Source organism: Necator americanus, chromosome X, assembly GCF_031761385.1.
Source record: "Necator americanus strain Aroian chromosome X, whole genome shotgun sequence".
Taxonomy (NCBI): Eukaryota; Metazoa; Nematoda; class Chromadorea; order Rhabditida; family Ancylostomatidae; genus Necator; species Necator americanus.
Window position 1 is genome coordinate 17,676,428 of NC_087376.1, and position 16,202 is coordinate 17,692,629.

Sequence of the window (16,202 nt, forward strand, 5' to 3'; positions counted from 1 at the left end):
TAGCCAATGTGTTGTTGTTTGAGTTTGAAAAACCGTTTGGATGCTTTCTGTAGGTGATAACGCACCTGAGAGAATAAATCACGAATGGCTTTGATTTTTCAAGGCTCTGACGGAGGCGAAAATGCCGAAACATTAGTTCTTAATAAATATCAATACCAATCTTGGCCACAGCTCAAGCAAATCAATAAAAAAGCTACGTGTTCATCATGCCAAGATTCAATTACAGTCGAACATGGGCAATAGTAAAATAGAAAATCAAGTACCAATCGTCGATCTCGTACTTCTCACTGACGCATATTTTAAACGTGCAGTCTTCACCGAAGCAGACTTAAATGAGGGATGTGAAATTACTTCTCCTTTTTGACTTTTTCTTTTCCTCTTTGAAGTTAAATGTGATGGTTCTCCTATGTTAGATTACAGTGTGCGTTTGCGAATCAGCCGAGCAAGAATTCCGCTAAGCAGATTCAATACTAAACATGCGATCTAAGCAACTACTCTGGATGTTCGCGACAGCGTTTTGTGAGGCTATAAATGAAGTTTTGGAGGACTAAATAAGTAAGAGCTAAGCAGATATAATATTCTTATTCATCTATCATTATTGTCATCATCATTCACCACCAAAATCATCATAATCACCCACCATCATCATCATCGTGATCATCATCGTGATCATCACTACTTATTATTATCATCATCTCAAATATCACATTTTGCAGTTAATTGTAAAGCAATATAATTTAAGCAACATGTTAAGCAATATTATTTGTCATTCAGCCCAGCGCTGGTTGAACTCGATAAGAAATCTTTAGAAAGGTGACAAATAATTTTTTAGACCTTGTACCTTCATCTCCGATAGGTAGCAAATCGGAAGAAATGTCAAGTCGAACAGATCAACACAAAGGTCCATCCGTTGGCCCGCAGCTTCCCTGAAAGGTTTGAATGCCGCAGACGCTCTCTGACAGTGCTCTTATTCTTCTACTCAGCTCCTTCTTCAAGCTCTTCATGTTCATAGTACCATACAACGTCCGAAGTAAAGTACGTAGTTCGAAAATGTTTAGGCTACACTGCTCCTTTCTCGCAATAGACGTTCTTCATAAACTGGGTCTTCTTTCTGTTCACTCGCACTCCTGCTCTCTTTCCTCCTCTGTTTAATTCTCTCCGCTTTTCTCGCATCCTTTCCATTGACATCTATTAAAAAAAAACAATGCCCGCAAGCGAAGATTTGAAATTTGAAATTTGAAAAGGGATTTTACATCAATGGGCAGTGTATCATGTAGATGGAAAGCATTGTTTCTTATTAGTGTATTAATTGTAGCAGTTGGTTACATCGTTACATGCGATGGGTTAGTTCATTCCTTTCTCCGCTATCGAAGGTTTTTTTTTTGTGTTCAAGATTTTATATATACCAAAATAATGTTATACCAAAATCCTGGCGGTCCCGGTAAAATAGTGCTCGATAAAGTTTTAATGTGACCTATGCAGGTCAAATCTTGATTTAGCGTGCTCTTGAAGTTCAGGTTCACCCATTGTCGATTGCGTATGCGCGTGAAATTAGCCTTGGTGAGCACCCTTTATAAAACGCTCACCAGGGGTGTCGGGCAACCCCTTGAAAGTCTTCTCGGTGAGATTTTTTACTAATAAGATCGCGACGACATTCACTACTTTGGGGTCGTTTCCTTGTGAAAATATATAACTGTTTCCATTACCGGAATTTTATGAAGAGAGTACCCAACATCCCGAAAAAATTCGACCGTTTCAACAGGATAAATGACCGTTTTAACAGGAAAAACGTGAGGATTCTCTAACACAGTAAACTTTTTAGTACTACACTATTTACGCCAAACAGACGACAATCCTTCGGACTCGTGCTTCTTTGACTGACTTCAAAACTTTCTTCCATTTGTTCATCTAATGAAGTCAAATCATTGTCACAATCAGTCAGTCACTCAATATCAAACATGGAAAATTTACTTGAATGTACAGATATTGGTTCAATATTCTGTAAAATACGCACTAGCCTTCGTGATAATCTGACATCCTCATAGACTCAACACAGATTCCATCTACTTGCGGATACCTCCCAACACGTCTATTTGAACTGACTTTACTTGAACGGACTTCCCGTTCATAGCCTTTGCGGATTACCACTCTAAACATCGTCCGCGATGTTTCTGAAGGTGTTCGAACATGTTAAGGCCAAGGTTTTAATTCGGTCACCCTATATTAGATTGCTGCAAAAATAATGCGCGTTTTTCAATCCCTTATCTTCACGATAAATTTTTTCGGTTACACTCTTCTTTACTATTGGAAGATGTAAAGCGTTTTCTAGCGCATTTCGTTGTGGTTATTAGTGATGAAGTGGTTTGAACGAGAATCAGTATTTAGTCAGTTGCAAGATTTAGAAGATAGTACGTCCAGGTAAAATTTTCACCTAAACCTTCTTCTACGAGTTCAAGCTGGGCAGGTCTGCAGCAAAGACAGCTCGGGATATCAACGCTGTTGGGGTAAGGGAAGCATCACCTAGTCCACGGTACGGTGTTGGTTCCAAAGGTTCTGTTGTATCGATACGAGCCTCGAAGATTAGGAAGGTCCTTCTGACGACCACCTGCTGAAGGCAATCATCGAAGACGATCCCCTTAAAACGACACGAGAGGTTGTTCAAGAACTGGGAGTTGACCATTCAACAGCCATCCACCATTTGGATTATTTCAACGTCTTGCTGAACCGACAAGCGTCGTCGGCTCTTGAACTCTTGCACGTGCCGTCTAGCGGCATACGCCGCAGTCAGCAGAAAACTAGATTGAATTGGAGACTGTGGTTTGTATTCACAAGAAGAAAGATTAAAAGTCCGATGGAGACGACGCAGTTAGCGCAGAAGTGCTGGTATATCTTCGCCCGTTTGGGATAATGAGATGACGAAGATCATCCGTCCTATATGGATTGACGAAAGGATACCTGACCTGTGGACACAGGTCACCTGTGACACCTGTGGACGCTAACATAATTACCCTCCACAAAAAGTTATGTGTCAGGGTACCCATGAACTACCGAGAAATATCTTCCTTGCGAGCAACGTACAAGATTTTGGAGCTACTTATCGTAGGTCTGCTTATCAAGCATCGCGAAAAAACCCCCAACGATAATCGGGCCGAGTTTCCTCCTGGTCGCTCTACGATTGGCCAGGCATTTATTGTTAGAAGTGTGATGTGGCAGCTGCACTCGAAGCCTATGCAGTTAGCCTTTGTGGACTTCGAAGCCGCTTTCGACTTTCCTAATTGAGGCAGTTTTTTACGACCCACTTCGCTACATTTGTATACTAGGAAGTTTCGTAGGCTTAATCAAGGAGTTGGATCGAAGAATGACTGCTGCTATTCGAATACCAGCCGGGTTTACTTCACCGTTCGGAGTAAAGACCGAAGTAAGACAAGGAGCTGTCGCGGAACCTTCTTTGTTCAACTTTGCCGTCGATGATGTCATGGGAAGAACAGTCTTCAGTACGCCAGTGATGTAATATTCGCTCCAAGCAGCGCGAAGCTGCAACACCTCCTGTCGAAATTAGCTGCAATCTACGTTTTACTACTCCATCCCTTTGTCTCTTCGGGTATTTGGGTTGAATGCATAAAAGGGAGAGGTATTCAGCAAAGATGCACTAAGGTTACTCCTGCATTCAAATCCTTAACGAAATGCCGAGTATCGACCTCCATTCCCGGTGAAATCAAGCTGCAAGCCTTCCTTTCTTCACATCATGATGTACAAATCGGAGACATGAACAGTACCGTCTACGATGGAGAAGCTCGGCTGCAAAGAAAGGAAGCAGCTTAGGCGGTTGCTCCGTTGATTCTGGCCTAAGGTATGCCACAGTGAAGACCTTGATGGGAAAGACGATGTGCCTTCTGGCGTATGACACGCGGAAGGTAACAACATTTTGCACCGCCGGAACAGAAAACCGTTTTCGCTTCTTTGGTTACATGCAGAGTGGACGAGTAGAGGCCTAGTTCAACGTGTTCTGAGGAGTCTATCGGATTCAAGCATAAAAAAACCATCTGGACGAAGGCAAGTGTTCTAGATTGATGTGGAAAAAGAGGGCCTGAGGACACTCAGCTTCGATAAGCAGTTCGGGCGAGAGGTCAGGTGTACCATGGTATGAAGTAGCAACGAAAAGATCGATTCTGCGCAAGCTGTTGAAAGAGATCAAGAAGGTTGGGCAGATTTACGTTTAAAAGCAGCACACCACGAATCTGATGTGATGAAAGGAATCTGCGGGAAAACCTAAAGTTAGAATTGTGGATTGCGGGATCAGGTATGGTCCCGTCTATCTCTCCCTGATCTTTGTATGAAACAGAGTGGAAGATGACTTTTTAAGACGAGTTCAGTTGCAACGCACCACCCTTGTCTACACGCCGTATCCAAGTGCGACCAGTCGAAGATCCGTGATGTCTTCTCACCAGCCTATTCAAATAGAATCCATGAATAGGCTGCTAAGGGGACCGGAACGTTCTAACGCGTTCTAACGTTTAATGCATAGAGACGCGTTCTAACGTACCTTATAATAACCAAGGTGGTCCCCAGCTGTTTTTTTTTACAACAGTCAAGGAGAGATGAGCGGAACCACCCCTGATCTCCGATCTACAACACCATCTCTAGCTTTAGCTAAGGCAATTCTCAACCCACGCAAAGAGCAAATCTTACATCTGGTAGCTGATCTGGGCGTCGCCTCCATCGGGAGCATCCTCGAGAGGCATCGGCTTACATCGTGATCTTTGGCGTCGTCATTCCATACGTCCTTGCCCTGGCGGGTGCTCGGTGGTTAAGGTCCTCTCACTGTGCTTTGCTATGGAGCGCATCACTTACATCACCTACACGCGTGTACTTGTGTATATGTGCCGATGTATACATGTAAATGTGCTTATGTATACGTATACGTGTGTACATTCAAAATGTGTGGGATGCGGAGACTCTTGGGATCTTGGACCGTATCGTTCCTATGAATAGTAGGTGCTTCAGTGAATCCTTATCGCTACAGGCGACCGCACATTATCAACGAAGGCGAAGCTTTGTTAAAGGCATCGCCCCACGAATCTGGGGTGGTACGGATTTCCGGTGGAGTATTCGTATACGGGATCGCAGATTATTGAGAGAAGGGTGACTCCGTTCATTTCTTCCTAGTTGCAGTAGAAAACGGCCCGGAAGATACGGCTTCGAGCGTACCGGCGCACTATTTTCTGCGACGAGTTTGATTGGATTGCGCACCAGCCTTGTGCACGCGTCGCATCTTCCGGGCCGTTTTTTTTTAGGCATTTAGGAAGAAATGAACGGAATCACACCCCTCTCCATAATCTACTATCCCGTATACGAATACTCCATCTGAAATCCGTACCACCTTAGATTCGTGGAGCGATGTCGTTGAATTGTCCCCCGGGGTTTAGCTGGAAAGATAAAAGTACTGCATTCATGCATTGGTTGGCCCCCTCAAGTCATCATGGAACCCGCACATGCATTCATAAACTTAGAACGATTTTGGATTGATATCAAACCCATCGCAAGGAAAGCGATCGGCCCCGGAGAAATGTTGTTGGAAGGGGGGGGGGGGGAATTAAGCGGGGTCCTTATTTTTCGACGCTCTAACTTACTTTTTTTCTCTTAGTGACTTTAGCTCACATGTCATAGATCCTCTAAGAGTAATGCTTAAACCCTAGCGCCCTGATTGATTTAATTATTTACTTCGAGAAATAAGGGCGCCACTGAGTGGCCCCCACCTACATTTTACCCCAGTTCCGTCCGCTTTATCCCTTCTTGTAAATATACGTGTGCATGTATATGCATATATGTGCATATACATGTACATATGCATATGTACGTACGTATGTCGCGCGATTCTAGGGATACGCAAGAAATCGAATCAATCGATAGGAACAGTGGTGTGACTGTGTCAGTACGCGGGGTAGGCCAGCAGCGAGCATCGTTTCTTGCTAGTTTGTCAAGTTCCAACCTCTGCAAAATTTTCTCATGTAGTCTCGGCATCGAGAGCTAGTTATATGTTAGCTTAATCCATGTGAAATATTGAAGATAACCATAGTGAATCTGGTGGAATTTTAGAAATTTGTGGAGTTACTGGTACTCTTCTGCATGCAAAAGGAACTTTTCCAGTGCAGAAATGGAAGGTGGGTTCATTTTATTTCTTTGTCTTACTCTAGTAATCTTTTCTTGTGCAGCTAGTATCGTGAAGTAGTTTTTTCGTGGAGTGTTTTCTTTGTCCATACATGTTAGAGATGTGTTTCATCAACAAGTGGTAGCCGTCTTATAATCTAGTTTCATCAGCAGCGCACCTAAGTCTTGCTACCAGAATCTTACCTCGTCAACAAAGCGACATATTTAGAACACTGTTAAAGAAGGAGATGTTGTCACTTGTCTGTAAACATCAATTTGTCTACGTTGTTTTCTGGTGGGGACCTACTACGGAAATAGAGAAGCAACACCGTTTAGATGCAGATACATCCTTTTTCAAGGAAAAGTAATAACCATATGGAAGACTTGAAATGTGCACGCAGCAGTGTACGTTCTAACCAGTGGTTCTTTCCGTTCCGACCGTTCTAACCCCTTTAGCAGCCCTAACTGCTTATCTTATCCAACCTGCGTCTTCTTTGTGATCATATAAGCCTAATGAATTTAGACGTTAACGTAGAAATTACCGAAGAACTTAGGGTTATTTATTGCCGTCCCAGTAACTCTCAGTATGTCTAGCACTGCTATATTCTTTGACGTGTTTTTTTTCTCTTTTTTTTTGTGATACTGAACTGCCTGAACTTGATAAATTATGAATCTCTGCCGGTGCTATAACAGGCGAGCATTAGGCGTGGGTAGCCGCACTTAAGACATGGCAATATGATATTTTTTATTCTGATTTTAACTGCCTTCCGACTAATTCACTTCCCATCTGCGAGATTGTAGCTTCATTTCTTTTCTACTTTTTCGCTCCGAAGTTTCCTTTGAAACCATTTGCTCTACCTCTTCTCATACTCTGTTGCCCATATACATGATCACTAACCTACACATATATTTTCATTTCATTTACATACACATTTCATTTGCATACACACGTATACATAAACTATTGGATGTGTTGTCAAAAATGCATATATAACATCCTAATTGTTCCTCTCTGAAGGCCTTTAAGGTATATCGGCCTAATGAGGCCTAGATGTTGCGGACCTCTAAAGCTCTTAGTAGAAGCTGCAAGAATTATACTCCACTGCGAATGGTAAAGAAGCACCCGTACTTTTCCACAAATGCCTCCGAAAAATTGCGTATTTGGTGGATATGCCGGGCGACAAGCCACTAAAACACAGTAGGGGCGCAGATTGTGTTTTGGCGGCCGCGCCACATTATAGCAGAGCAGTCTCGGCGCTTCTGCTTACTATTCACCATTGTGAGGCCGTGCAAAGTTATGTTCATGCTTCATTTTCCGTCGTTTCTTCAATGTCGTTTTGGAAAGAACACAGCAGGAGTTTATAGAAGAAACACATTTCTTTAATATAAGCAACGTAGCAACAAATTTGAAAAGGAGCAATAGCGTATAGAAAGTGAAGTTAGACTGATGAGAAGACGACATTGAAGAAACGACAGAAAATGATGCATGAACTTTGCAAGGCCTCACAATAGTGAATAATAGGGCCCTTACTGGCTGGTACTGGTTTCAGTGGCTTGTTGCTGGGCGAGACGCAAATATGCGTGCGGAAAGCAACGCTCGAGTGGTTTATGGAGACGCAGACATCCTCTTAGGCACCCTCTTGACAAGATGACTTATCCCGCTGGGATAACCCGTTTCCACATTTAGGCGTCAAGTAAAATGCATCTGCCTAAACATGAAATTTGACGGCAAAGTGGAAAATTACTTATGCCTGTATATTAATGATACAATATTACGCCTTTATGATACCTTTGACTACCTTCTGACGTTTAATGACCGTTTTTCCTCTTCAGAACGTTTGGATTTGACATTTTTGATTCTTTTCATTCATATGTATTTGTCACGTTTCTATGTATATTTATTACAGAAAGTAACAAAACAACAAAGTACACAACAACTACAAGTCAACAACTTCACGATCTGAAAAGACACCTGAAAAGTGCATACGATGTAGGCAAAGACATGAAATGAGAACCGTAAGACATGATTGGTTTCGAAGAAAGACGTTGTCGGCAACAACATGAAAAATCTGACAACTACAGCTTGATAACAATTAGAGCAAAAATTACAGCACTCTACAAAAACAACAACTACTACATCACGGAATCAAGATGCACTAGGATACTCGTTCGTCATATGGGCAGGGAGACCCCTCTCCTTCAGTACAGTTTTCGTGAGGTCACATCCCACAAACACTAGACTTCAGCCAGTCATCTTCGAGTTCGTTGTCGGCTGGTGTTCTTCGAAAACACTTCACGCAGAACTCTAATTGGTCTGCGGAGTACTGCGAAATGTTTGTACTGGCTGCAGTGGCTGCCTCCGCCGCTTTGCTTGAATCGCCGTCCTATGAAGTTTATTTCATGTTAGAAACACTGAGACTAGGTGCACCTGATCCTTACCTTAGCTAGACGTATGGGTGACGGATTCGGCATACGACCCATCAATATCCCTCATGAACATCATCAAAATGTTCCACAAGCTCTCTTTGAACCTGAGGATAAGTTATTTATAAAGAAATATCATTCAACACATCAAGTAAATGTAAGCTTCAACTTAACTTCACATTGTTTCTTGGTTCTCCTGTTGAATGTGTTTAATTTCGTCGTTGGAGTAGGAATGGAAGAAGAATAAATGATTGTACACTTCCATGTTCCATGTTCTTACCGCAGACTGGACATTCGCCATGCATATTCTTGCTATAACAGTCATGGTAGGTTGCAGAACTGCGTACTCAGCTTTATATCTATGCAGAAAAAGAGAAATTCATTCAAATGTGCTTAACATTAGCTAGAAGTTCGAACACATTCTGAAAAATCACTTCATACACACGAGAACTGCACAAAACTGCAAGAAACAACCTACAGAACGCCCATGGATCCTCGACAGGCACCTATCGTTACATATCCTCAGGGTAGATCAGTTTCGTGGGATTGAGTGTCTTTCTGCGTCACACACTGCACATTTACTTGACGCCTAAAAGTGGCTACGGTGTTTGCATCACCTTGATCACCTTGACTCCCGTTGATCTTCGAAGTAGTCGAGCGGGCGCCAGTAATTCTTCCATTTGTCCCGATCGCGTGCCAGAGTAGCTCAGTGGTTCCTCCTTTCGCGTGGGACACGAAGAGCATCATATTTTTCTTTGAAAGACTTCGTGAAGAAATCTAACCATCGGGTCGGCGGTCTTCCTGTAGTGCGCTTAATATCGCGGGGAACCCAGTCGCTCACGGCTCTGGTCCAACGGTTGTCGTTAAAGCGCATCACGTGTCCGGCCCACCTTATTTTACTTTCCTTGGCAAACGCGGCGGCGTGTGTAATCTTCGATCGCTGACGTAGGAGAGAATTTCGAATCCCATCTCTCTCTTGCGTGAAACGGGATACTCCTAGCATCACTCTCTCAATTGCGCGTTCAATGACGCTCACCGCGTTTTCTTCCTGCTTGCGAAATGCCCAGGTTTCCGAAGCATAGGTCAAAGCAGAAAGCACGGAGCTGTTGAAGAGGTGAGCATGGAGCCGGGTGTTCCTGGTGTTCTTCACTACATCCTCGATGCTCTTACACACTCCCCAAGCCGCTCGTCTCCTCCTGCCCAGCTCGGTGGTCAGGTCGTTCTTCATGTTCAGTTCCCGACCCAGATAAACGTAGCTGGTGCATTCGGATATGTTCGTTCCGTTGAACGTGAATGGGGCATCCGAGACCCATCCGTTCCGCATGAACATCATTTCGTCTGGATTCAGCTGAAGACCGATGCATCCACATGTTTCGTCGAACTCCATCAGCATTCGTTCCGCTTGGCTGATGTTAGGTGTTATCAGTACGATGTCATCAGCAAAGCGCAAATGGTGTAGCTGCCGACCATCAACCTTCGCTCCCATGTCATCCCATTCCAACTTCCGCATTGCGGTCTCGAGGGTGGCTGTGAATATTTTGGGTGAAATTGTATCACCTTGTTGGACCCCCCCCTCTTCACGTCAGTGATGATATTCTTGTAGAATGGCGCAATTCCGGTCGTGAAGTTACTGTACAACTCTCGAAGTACCTTTATGTTCTGAGTAGGGACGCCTTGGTTATCCAAGGCTTCCACGACCGCTTCCATCTCAACTGAGTCGAAGGCCTTCTTCAAGTCGATGAAGGTGAGACAGAGCGGCATCTTGTACTCTCGTGATACTTCGATGAGTTTCGAAACAATATGAATGTGGTCAATCGTGCTGAATCCTTTTCGAAACCCTGCTTGCTCGCATGGCTGTTCTTCATCCAGGACTTTTTCAATCCTATTAAGGATCACTTTTGTAAAGAGCTTGTAGATGACGGACAGTAGGCAGACTGGACGATAGTTGCCGATGTCATGTGGATCTCCCTTTTTATACAACAATACGGTCTTGCTGGTCTTCCACTGTTTAGGAACTTTGCATTCCGACAGATAACGTGTAAAGAGCCTCGCCAGGGTGTTGATGAGTACTGGCGGAAGGCTTTTCAGGTGTTCTGGTCTTATTCTGTCGGGACCGGATGCCGTACGATTTCTTACCGACATAATATCATGTCGTATTTCGGACGGAAGAACCTCTGGAATGACTTGTCCATCTTCCCTCAGATGGTGAGGACGCAAGTGGACATGGCTGTCGAAGAGATTAGTGTAGAAGTCGTAGATGATTTTCTCCATCCCCCTTCTCGATGCAATGGCTGTTCCCTTTGGGTTCAGGAGAGCAGTCATCCTTGTTTTGCGACTGGCGAAGTCTCGACGGGCATAGTGGATGCTTTTCCTCGCCTCTGCAGCTTCAGCCAGCACTTCTGCTCTTCTCTCTTTGAGGTCTTCCTTTATCGCCTCTCTGCAAAGTCTTGAGAGCTCGGACGTGAGTTCTTGGTTCCCTGCGGCTCGTGCTGCTCCACGCTGGCGTATCAGCTCAAGAGTTTCAAGAGACAGGTGTCTCTTGGTGGTTTTAAAACTCTCAGCCTTCTTCGCGCAGTCGTGAAGGTGTTCAACACGCCGGTCATATTCCTCGTCGATGTTGTCCATTGCGGAATCTTCCCAAAAGCCGGCTAGCGTAGCGAAGAGATCCCAGTTGATGGTAGTCCTGGGATTTCTCTCTCTGAACTTGGCGGCTTCCTCTGCTCTCCTTGTGAAAGAAAATCATCCTCGGAGGAGGCGATGGTCCTATCCCATATAGAACTTTGGTACAACAGCGACGTTCGTCAGGCAGAACCTTTTATTGAGGATGATTTGGTCTATTTCATTACGGTACCCTCCACTGGGTGACTCCCACGTCCAGCGTAGACATGAGGGCTTCTGGAATTGCGAGTTCCCATGGATGGTCTTAGTCGTCATGATGAACTCGGAGAGCCTCTCCCCTTGGTCGTTCCATTGTAGGCCGTGGGTCCCGATGTGAAGTTCCTCCGGCGTTCTTCTTGGGCCAACTTTGGCGTTGAAATCGCCAATTATGACCTTGCAGAAGGCATGATCTTCTCGGTAGAACTTCTCCAGGTCCATATAGAAATCGACTTCTTCTTCATCGTAGCTCGATGTTGGAGCGTAAGTGACGAAGATAGTCAAAGCTGGTGTTGGACCACATCTTCTCATCTCATCTCATCTTCTCATTCTCTTCCGCAGACGTCCGATTCGGGTCGTAAGTTGTTCGAAAGAGTCGATGTTCTTTGCCATACTCGTGTTGACGAGGACGCCAACTCCACCAACACCTCTACTGTCGCATGTTCCTAAGAACAGCTCTTCTCCAGTTTCATATACGACGTTGAGAGGGTGACGTCGTCTCGTCTCGTTCAGTCCGATGACGTCGTACTTGATCTTCTTGGCTTGCATCATCAGATCTTCGATGGTCGCTTCCGATGCAAGCGTACGTGCGTTATAAGTACAGATCGCCATCCTAGTTCTTTTCCGTTTCGGTAGCCTACATGACTCCTGCAACCCCATCCCACCTGGCGCTACCGTACCAGGTTTTCCTTCGAAATCAGGAGACTCTTTTCTCTTACTGTTTTGCGTAAAATTTTAAAACCCATGGGCAGGTTGCAAGTCTCTAGTCCCATGAGTTTCTGGGAGAACTTCCGTTCTCCCGGAGTGGACATGTGGAGCTTATTTGTTGGAGGCGACTCCGAACCGCCTCCGTTGTACCTCCCAGTCACTTGATTGCAGGCTTTTGGCCGGACCGACGTGCGCGATACAAGGATGTCATGAGTCAGTTCTGGCTCAGCAGGAACGGGGAGTCCATCCCCTGGATCCACCTGCGTCTCTGGGCAAGCACAAGGTCGCTTTTGGTCCGCGATTAGCCCATCATCTTGTACTCTCCTGAACATACAGGCGGAGAGAATTGGACAGTTACAAAGAAATATGAAAATACGAATGGTGAGAGTTGTCGAAAATATTGAATCAATTAGAAAACATCGTACTTAATAATACATTTTGTGTGATTTAATAAGAGAGAGAAGGAGCGAATTTAGTCTACATATTATCTTCAGGAGGTTTCGAAATCTTAAAAAATGAACTCGTTTTCTTCCAAGAGATCAGAGATGCAGAAAGTTCCTTTCTTAGATACCTATTTTCCATCCATACGGTCAGCTTTTTATCACTTCCTTTTTTTCTCGTTTATTCACCTGTTTCAGAAGTGCCAACATTATTCGCATGTTTCACACGGAAACCAACTAGACTGCAAAAAAGCTTGGGCGTTCCAGGATATCGAAAATCCTCATCCCCAGAACTTTTGAAAGCAGGAATGTTCCGTTTTTAACGAGTATTTTCATATAAGTAACTTGGAGCTACTACATGCACCTTTCTCTCTTATTTTACCTAAGGATTTGTCGTGCTTCTGGTACGGATACGAATTTGAGATCACCTTACATCGCAATATTTCTCATCAAAAAATTTTCGTGAGAAAATCCCAGTGGACATGTCCGTTTCTCCAAAACAGCTTCGTAGCTCGTGAATTATTCCTAAACGATGATGCAGCGTATGATCAGCGGTAGGTAGGCAGAATAAGCAGTTCACAGGCAAGGCTTGATAAAAAAAATCTACGGGTGTTTCTTTACACCCATACTCTACTCAAAATATGCATGAACCAATAAGTGTGCCAATGGCAAGGTTGTCGCCTGACAGTGCAGCCGGCAACCGCGCCAGTGACATGATGAATCTCATGTAGCTTTGGATCCGCAGACATTCGGTACCGTGAATAGACCAACAAATGTTTACGGCTAGCGTCAACCACCATCTGTCGTACTTGCAACAAGAAAGTCAGCGAGAATTACATTGTTAGTCTACAGCTTCTTCGACTGTTTCGCGCATAGTATCACTGTGACCTCGCACAGCAAGTGCATCAACAACATGCCGACGATCCAACATATTCGTGGTTGAGACCATCGAAATGCAAAATGAACAAGATTATAAGGTCTGAGTAGTAAGACAGTTCGCCCATAGATTTCACTTTCCTGAAGCAATAATTTCTGAAGAAAAGAAGTTGGGCGTCGTGGGGGCTAGTATAGGTGTCAGGAGGATCAGGAGGAACCCATAGCCTCTGTCTCAATATATCCTTGACATTTGCGGGGGTCGGTAATTGCGTTGCCCTACGGTTATTAACAACACGCATAATCCCGCTGCCTTCCCGGATGTCCCGAACTTCTCTCTAACGCGTTAGACCTTCATAGGATTAAACAGTGTTCTAACAACTCCCAAATGCGATTGTCCAAATTATTCAAATTTGCGTAAGTGGTGAAAAAGAGCATGACATTGTGCATACAATTCAAGGAATAATATGCGTGCTATCGAAATTCGAAATTTGAAAGGCTAGTTTTGCTTGCATTTTAAATCCTCCTTACATCCGACTAATTTCTAAGGTTAGCGTTATTCACCAATGACCAAGAAAACGTCTTCTGAAATATTTGAAACCGCTAAAATTTGTGTCAGACTGCAATTTTATGCTCGGTGTTCGATTGATTGTTGATGCTATCAATTGTACATTAAAGTGCGAAAACTGACTTACAGGCACATAAAATCCCTGCGGGTATACCTTGCGGATAGGATGTCGTATGATCGTCAGGCTACGATTGTTTTCGACGATATCGATGTTTTCAGCATGGAGATATGTGAAGCCAATAGGTAGAAAAAAATTAAATAAATAATAAACCGAGCAGAACTTGAAAGCAAACTACTACGGGGATCTAGTCAGTGATCCAGCAAACGGAATTCGAACACCATTTGATTTACATGAAGCAAAAACAGTTTTTGGTCCCAATGTCGAGGAATCAGAGAAGCAAGTGAGACCATTAACACAGTATGTCACAACTTGATAGCGATTTTTGGAAACAGAAAGGAAGAGTCCTACAAAAAATATTTAAACTCGAAGAACTGGGGATCACACCAAAAGAGTAGCAAAGGAACGAAAAAGTCTACATATATTTCGAGGATTAAGTCTCAAGTTCGACCTTCTTTGAATCTTGACATCGTAGAGTTTGATTGTGTACTACTTTTTGAGCAGAACCATGATTGTTATTGATCTTTATTCTGGCTAACGTTTCGGCGTCGTCGCCTTCTTCAGAGCCTGGAAAAATCAGAGACACGTGCAATCTACTCTCTCAAACGCCTCGTCATCCCACAAGATATGATTTAGCAAACAAATCATTCAAAAGCAACGTCGGAAAAGCAGACCACCATAGTGCTCACCTTGATAGCCACAAATCGTGATGTTAGTGGACCACCAGTTGTTAAAGTTGCGCCACTAGTATCTAGTAACGATGCCCCCGCCTCTGACCCCGCAGGTCAAAACCCGCAAGGGTCTTGGATTTTTGGCCTTTGGATTTTTTGGATTGGACTTTTGGCCGTGATATAAAACGTCTACAATGTTTTTTGCTCCAGAACGTCTGATTCGCGTGCTAAGATCGTGACAGCTATCTTGAAAGGGGTGTTGTCATGACACTGTCTGCGATGAACACCTAAAAGGGATGATGTTTTTGATTTCACGAGTTCGTCTAGGTGCTCCTTGACGCGGGTACGTAATGGTCTTCCTGTTTCGCCAACTGTACTCAGCCCCATATAACTGAAGGGTGATTAGGTAGATAACCCCCGATACCACGCAATCACCCTGCCTCTCATTCGGACAAACGATGCAGTTAGGTCTCTCACAAAGTCTGTCATAGGCACGATTGCGGACTAGCTGTTGCTTCAGGTTCGCAGGTGGTATGTCCACTACTCTAACTGAGTCTTGCAGACCCGCCTGTCGTAAACTTGCTCGCACTGCATTGCTCATATCATCCGAGATAAAAACAAGGTAGAAGGGTATCTTTGTTGTTTGTTCTACCATGTGGCACCGCCGCGCAGTTCCATGGCTCTGATTTGAATGAGAAACCTTTGCTGAGTACCCATTGGACTGAGCAATGTGGTTAGCCATGTTTACGGAGGCAATGCGCCCTTGAGCCTCAGACGAAACCGTTGCAGCTGTCTTAAACATATTTTCAGTGACTGACTTCTTGGTTCTCCAGGGGTGCGCTGATTAGTAGTGGATCAGAATGAACGTGATCTTTATGTACCAGGACTGTTTATATAAGAGATCGAAGCAAGTGTCCATTTCAGCTTGTGTTGGACATATAATGCAACATATCGAAGATTATTCTCAAAGAATGTTGTTCGACAACAATATAGTTACAGCTTCTTTCTCACTCGAGGAAAAGGCGGCAGAGTTGGACAAGAAACTAGTCTGTAGCTATAAGACGGCTGGAATATTTACAGCTCTCCAGAACAACTCGAACAGCAAAAATGGTACGAAAATCCCGATACGGCCGCATTAGTGGCACAACCCACAAAGATGGGTCTATTTCTCTGTTTTTTGAAATAGGCGCATGAAGACAACTGTGAGATAAAGTGTGGGAATTGTGGAAGCTTGGAATGTACAGGATAGTTATTATCAAGGTGAAGCGCGGTGATGGGACGCGACCCTCTCGAATACGACTCCCTACCCACTTTTTCTTCTTCCCTTACATTGCTGCGACAGTTCTCGTACCTGCTGATTCAATATGTTATAAATTTCG

At 44.0% G+C, this 16,202-nt stretch overlaps 7 protein-coding genes across 7 annotated transcripts; 1 reads left to right on the forward strand and 6 right to left on the reverse strand.

Moving 5' to 3' along the window:
- Positions 1–5,863: 5,863 nt before the first annotated feature.
- Positions 5,864–7,799, forward strand: RB195_023858 (uncharacterized protein; the record flags this gene model as incomplete). The annotated part of the gene is made up of 3 exons (XM_064211434.1): positions 5,864–5,941; positions 6,097–6,161; positions 7,670–7,799. The coding sequence occupies 3 exons, from the start codon at positions 5,864–5,866 to the stop codon at positions 7,797–7,799; spliced, it is 273 nt and encodes a 90-aa protein (XP_064067315.1).
- Positions 7,800–8,366: 567 nt separating this feature from the next.
- Positions 8,367–8,628, reverse strand: RB195_023859 (uncharacterized protein; the record flags this gene model as incomplete). The annotated part of the gene is made up of 2 exons (XM_064211435.1): positions 8,367–8,531; positions 8,587–8,628. The coding sequence occupies 2 exons, from the start codon at positions 8,626–8,628 to the stop codon at positions 8,367–8,369; spliced, it is 207 nt and encodes a 68-aa protein (XP_064067316.1).
- Positions 8,629–9,277: 649 nt separating this feature from the next.
- RB195_023860 (uncharacterized protein) lies at positions 9,278–9,964 on the reverse strand (the record flags this gene model as incomplete). Its single annotated transcript, XM_064211436.1, has 1 exon — positions 9,278–9,964. The coding sequence occupies one exon, from the start codon at positions 9,962–9,964 to the stop codon at positions 9,278–9,280; it is 687 nt and encodes a 228-aa protein (XP_064067318.1).
- On the reverse strand, positions 9,278–12,485 carry RB195_023861 (uncharacterized protein; the record flags this gene model as incomplete). The annotated part of the gene is made up of 5 exons (XM_064211437.1): positions 9,278–10,098; positions 10,203–11,296; positions 11,384–11,732; positions 11,790–12,134; positions 12,188–12,485. The coding sequence occupies 5 exons, from the start codon at positions 12,483–12,485 to the stop codon at positions 9,278–9,280; spliced, it is 2,907 nt and encodes a 968-aa protein (XP_064067317.1).
- On the reverse strand, positions 9,994–11,196 carry RB195_023862 (uncharacterized protein; the record flags this gene model as incomplete). The annotated part of the gene is made up of 1 exon (XM_064211438.1): positions 9,994–11,196. One exon carries the CDS (start codon positions 11,194–11,196, stop codon positions 9,994–9,996), a length of 1,203 nt encoding a protein of 400 aa, XP_064067319.1.
- RB195_023863 (uncharacterized protein) lies at positions 11,764–12,105 on the reverse strand (the record flags this gene model as incomplete). Its single annotated transcript, XM_064211439.1, has 1 exon — positions 11,764–12,105. The coding sequence occupies one exon, from the start codon at positions 12,103–12,105 to the stop codon at positions 11,764–11,766; it is 342 nt and encodes a 113-aa protein (XP_064067320.1).
- A 2,100-nt stretch (positions 12,486–14,585) lies between the features above and the next one.
- Positions 14,586–15,478, reverse strand: RB195_023864 (uncharacterized protein; the record flags this gene model as incomplete). The annotated part of the gene is made up of 2 exons (XM_064211440.1): positions 14,586–14,719; positions 15,259–15,478. 2 exons carry the CDS (start codon positions 15,476–15,478, stop codon positions 14,586–14,588), a joined length of 354 nt encoding a protein of 117 aa, XP_064067321.1.
- Between the last annotated feature and the right edge of the window lie 724 nt (positions 15,479–16,202).